Source organism: Octopus bimaculoides, chromosome 10, assembly GCF_001194135.2.
Source record: "Octopus bimaculoides isolate UCB-OBI-ISO-001 chromosome 10, ASM119413v2, whole genome shotgun sequence".
NCBI lineage: Eukaryota > Metazoa > Mollusca > Cephalopoda > Octopoda > Octopodidae > Octopus > Octopus bimaculoides.
In genome coordinates, this window is record NC_068990.1 from 76,958,941 (window position 1) to 76,964,770 (window position 5,830).

Sequence of the window (5,830 nt, forward strand, 5' to 3'; positions counted from 1 at the left end):
ATATATATATATATATATACATACATATATATATACAGAGTGCGGTGAATAAACTCTCGTCTAAGTTACGCAAAAATGAAAATAATCCTGACATCTCATTTTGACAAAATTACATAAAAATATCTTGAAATACTAAAGAGTAAATTTATTCAATAAAATCGCAATTCGCTTCAACCACGGCCTCTAAACGACATCGGAATCTCCTGCAACTCTTCTGGACGGTCTCCTTGTTTAAGTTGGTGAATGCTGCCATAATTATTACCTTCAGTTCACCTCTGGTGTTACAAGGAGTTTTGTTGGTCACTCGCTCAACTGCACTCCACACATAATAATCAAAAGGGTTTCAGTCTGGGGAGCTAGGTGGCCAGATGTTAGGGGTAATGTAGTCGCAGACATTTTCTGACAGAAATTGTCTGACAGCTCCTGCTTATGTGGCATGGTTCAGCAACCTGTTGCCAGACATAGGGTGTTCCAGCAGCCATCTTCTTGACCCAAGGCAGCACTACCTCCTCCAGGCACTTGATGTAAGCTTCCGTGTGGAATTTGAAGCTGTGAGAGAAGATGAATGGAGGCATAACGTCGCCATCACTAGTGATCACTCCAAACACCCTGATCTTGACCGGATGTTTGATTTTTATCACACTCGGTACATGTCCTCAGATTGCACTGTCCTCAGATTGACAGCCAAACACTGAAATGCTCGTATTGGAGCATGAACGCCAGGCAGTACAGCATGTTGCCTCCAAATTTCTTACAAAGTGAATAGCGTCATAGTACTGTTTTTATTACAGACGGTGCCGAACTGACCCTACTATACTGTGTAGTAAAAAAACAACAAAAACAATGCGCATGCGCGAAATAGAAATATAAAATTGTGACAATCTACCCATCGCACCCTGTATATATATATATATATATATACACACACACACACACACACACACACACACACACACACACACACACACACACACACACACACACACACACACACACACACACACACACACACACACATATATATATGTATGTATGTATATATATGCATGTTCATATATCTGGAGGTAGATATGTTTGTGCGTATAAGCGACTTACCCGCAAGCATCTTGAACACAGTCGTCATAGTATGTTTTATATTTATCGCCAGTAGCTTGGCGACATCTTTCGAAAAGCGGGCCTCGTCTGATGGGATTGCATGCACTTTGTGCCCACATTTTCCTCTCTGGACTCTGTATTGAAAATACAACAAAAAAAAAATGTTCAGTAATTAATTAATTAAATAATTGAGGAATTCATATAAAGGTATATTTCAATACTGAGCAAATTTTCATCTCAACTAAGTGAGCTAACAACCGAATAAAGTGTTGATTTCTCTTTGCCGTTTGCTTTTGACAAGGTAAAAAGCTACCACTTATTCATGCTGTTTAGCTCCTGGTTAAATATTATTACAGTTTCTGAAAAAGGTAGTTCTTTATATGTTTCCGAAGACCAATCATCGGTTCACTGCGTTTCGAGCTGAGAGAGTGACTAAAAGCGCCCACTGCAAAGTAGCGTTTTACTTTTAACTTTCTTGCCGATGATACTATGGCGATATAAATATACAAAAGCCACACACTCACACATATGTCTGTCTGTCTGTCTATCTATCTATCTACCCCACTTCTCTCTTTCCCTCTCTCCCTCCCTCCATCCCTCCCCCCTCTCTCTCCATACGTACACATATACAAACTCCTCACAAGTAATTAGATCAACCCTCAAAACGTTTTATCTATGCAGTCATCACTCATTATTTACGGCGATGCCCAAACGAATTAAATAATTAAAAACTGCACAAGGCATGTCTAATAAACACTAGATTAAGTATTTCAGACCGTCAAATGACATAATTTTATTTCTAGAAATAAATTCTCCAAGAATGACCATAACTCTATACTGTTTATGTAGGTGTGTGTATGTATATATAAAACATATTGGTTCAGAAGATTCCAAAACCTATGAATCCAGGATCTCTCAAAGTCTATTGATCCAGGGTCCCAACTCGGTCTAAACTTGGCCTTGGTCTTGTTGTTGAGTGATAAATTTAGTCTTTGCCGTGTTTAATACTACCAACCGACTTCTGGATGCTTTGTACTAGAGTTCATTCTATTGCAAGAAATCAAGCCATGTCTCCGACGTAGGAATGATGTTCCTTCTTCCGCTCGCTAACCTCAATGATCCTGAACAACCCTACGGGCGTCATACAACCACTTCTGGCTATGTTATGTACAAAATCGAAGCAATTTTTAAATAAAGGAATTATATGCTTACATTACAAAATATCTTCTCATCACTCGGTTTCGTTTGTGGAACAGCCATGCAATCCTGTAACCGCCAGCTATGACCGAAATCAGACGCTAGATTTCTAACAGCATTATCGGGGCCTCTGAAATCATTTTCAGCATTTCCATCATAATTTCCGCAGAGACCTTCAACTTTTCCCATCCAGACAGGAGAAACATGCACATAAACTCGTGTCGCTGGAAAATAAATACACACATATGACATTAATTTACGAACGTGTATATTTGATGTATATTTTTGAATGAATGTTTTTGACTCTTATCTTTTAGTTGCTTCTGTCATTAGACTGTGGCCTTGCTGGAGCACTACCTTGAATGGTTTAGCCGAACAAATCGATTCCAGTAAGTAATTTTTAAGTCGAGTACTTATTCTATCGGTCTTTTTTTACCGAACCGCTAAGTTATGGGACGTAAAGACACTAACACGGTTAAGCGTTGGGGTGGAGGACAACCATCAAAACAAACATACACGCAGAAATATATGCATCCTTGCATACATACAAACATACAATACATGCATATAAATACATATAAATACATACATAAAACATACAAATCTGCACATACATACATTAATACATACATACATACATACATACATGCATACATACATACAAACAAACAAAAATACCCTGTTACTGATGTTGAAATTTCCAACGAAGGAATCTTGGATCTAGGTTAGAAACCGGTTCTTTCTCTTTTGGCAAGAAATCTTGAAATAAACTGAATAATGATATGCATACATATATATGCATAATTAACATACATTTATTAGTTTGTATTATTACCGTCTATTTATGAACCTATTCTTTACTCTTTTACTAGTTTCAGTCATTTGACTGTGGCCATGCTGGAGCACCGCCTTTAGTCGGGCAAATCGATCCCAGGACTTATTGTTTGTAAGCCTAGTATTTATTCTATCGGTTTCTTTTGCCGAACTGCTAAGTTATGGGGACATAAACACACCAGCATCGGTTGTCAAGCGATGTTGGGGGACAAACACAGACAAACAAAGACCCCCCCCACATGTATATATATATGACAGGCTTCTTTCAGTTTCCGTCTACCAAATCCACTCAGCCACTCCTACGCCTATATTTATGAATGCATACTCTTGCCGTATATTTAAGTATATTCAATATATATTTACGAATCAGTAAACTTAACGTATAGTTATGAACGTGTGTATAATATATATTTATGGACGTGTACATTTACGAAAGAGGGTATAATATAAACGCGTACATTTAATGTGTATTTGTATGTACATATTTAACATATTTATGGGTATTTGAAGGCGAGTGGCCGAGCGGTAAGGGGTGTTGCACACACGTTAGCGAGATCGTGGTTTTGATTCTCGACCAGCGTTGAGTTCTTGAGTAAAACACATCAATTCGCATTGCTCCAGTCCACTCAACTGTAAATGGGTAACCCTGCGACGTGCGAGCGTTTCCGTTGAGGGAGAATATTGTCCCGTAACCCCACCCACTAGCCAGCGAAGTGGCATCGCTTGAAACCTACAACAATGCGCTTTTTCACATTGTAGCCAACGATACATAATTGCATCTGATAGTTTGGAAGATACAGTGATAATACTATAACTGGATACATTTTAGAAAATATATATCTTTAAAAGCACTTAAAAATGGATTGCACAACAATTGGACAATTCCCTGATAATAGGTTTAAAACTAAGAAAATAACCTTTCTTAAGCCAACTTACCCAGCAAACTAAGTATGCAATGTCCTTATAATGCATTTGTATACGCATATTTAACATATATTCATGGGTATTTGAAGGCGTGTCGCCTAGTGGTAATGGGTTTTGAGCACATGTAATGGGTAATGAGTTTTGAGAAAGACCCTAGTTTCGATTCTCGACTAGATATTTTAAAAGGATTGCTCAACAATTGGACAATTGTACGAGAAAATAACCTTTATTACGCCACTTTACTCAGCAAAGTAAATTCGCAATGCCCTGATAGGAGAATTGAGCACCAATACAGAACTAGAATAAGAAGTGCAGCGATCATTATCTTCACCACTTTTACAAGTACTTTGATCACTTCACAATTTTATCTGCTAGTTTTCTTTTGCTGTGGTCATAACATTCCAACATTTATTTTATCGATCCTTGAGGGAAGACAGCTAGTACCAGAAGGTACCAGAAGGTCTTCGACTAAGGCTGATTTGAGGCTAGACAAAATCAGCATAACAGCGACAGCAATACTAACAATAAATGAATACGAAAATACTGATTACTTACCTCCATCCCATTGGATCACCAGGCCGATGTTTGTGAAGATGTGATAGAAAAATCCACTTCTGGAAATAATAATATCTTGAAATTTTGCAAAGGTTTGATTGATTAAGTTCTCGTTCACTTTTAGCCCAACTCCTCGAGTCATGAAAATTTTCTGTTTTTTAATGGCTACCTCAATAGCTTTTGTACAGGTCACACTACTCAAACCACATTTCACATTCTTAGTGATAATAGAGAATGTTTTGTCCAAAGACCTGGAAAGCACGTACATACAATTTCCCATAAAGGTATAACTTTTACCGTCTAATGTTTGATAGTGAGGGTCACCGGCTGCCCAACAAGTTGCTGCAATGAAAAAGAAGAAAACAATTTAAGATGTTGTTTCATGTAGGAGATTGAGACTTTTGAAACACAAATTAATCTCTTTTCAAAGTTACCTTTGCAGATTTTCTATGAAAATTAGAGCCAGTATTGGAAGTAACGGCGTTTCGTATGCGAGTACGCCTGCGTAAACAATACGATCGAAGATTGAAAAATAGGTAATGGGTGTATATTCATATTCCATAGTGATAGAATCACACTCCTAACACACAAGTAGGGCGCAATATTAACTTATAAGCCTTTAATATACTTGATAGTATATTATGGGTGCATAACGAAATGCAGTGTCCCCTACTAGTAATTAACATATTAATCTCCTTACAAATAACAAGAGCTGTTACTGGATTCGAATTTACAGACTGTTAAGTAGATTCATCTTCTCCTTTATGGAATACAGTCTCATATTACAGGTCCCATCTTCAACTAAAGGTTGAGTCTGGCACTTATTTATTGCCCTACTGTCACTTATTTATTACCCTACAGTGAACAAAGTCAATTAATGTGGAATAAATGTCCGGCCTTGAATTTCAAACAATACCGGTGAAATGAATTTGAATTTAAGAGCCAGCTCAAAATACACGGTCATTTCATTGCAACTAACTGTAAACAATATATTACAGAAATGTTTGTTAAGCTCATCATTATTATTATTATTATTATTATTATTATTATTATTATTATTGTCATCATCATCTTTCAATTATGTGTCCATTTCTTGCCGAGTGTCTTCCAAGGGTAGAGAAACTGACTGTATACATTGGTAGGCCATTAAAATAAACATACCAGACTGTTCATTTACAAAGTCATGTGATAGAGAAAAGAGGAACAAAGACAGAAAAGAAAAAGA

At 37.2% G+C, this 5,830-nt stretch overlaps 1 protein-coding gene across 1 annotated transcript in view; it reads right to left on the minus strand.

Moving 5' to 3' along the window:
- The window catches only part of LOC128246986 (SCO-spondin-like), an 87,020-nt gene that overhangs the window by 52,197 nt on the left and 28,993 nt on the right, over window positions 1-5,830 (minus strand). The window contains exons 13-15 of the mRNA XM_052970973.1: window positions 4,606-4,947; window positions 2,308-2,516; window positions 1,096-1,229 (exon numbers count right to left, since the gene is read on the minus strand). Of these exons, the coding sequence (XP_052826933.1) occupies window positions 1,096-1,229; window positions 2,308-2,516; window positions 4,606-4,947 (685 nt within the window). The remainder of the gene's footprint in view (window positions 1-1,095; window positions 1,230-2,307; window positions 2,517-4,605; window positions 4,948-5,830) is intronic.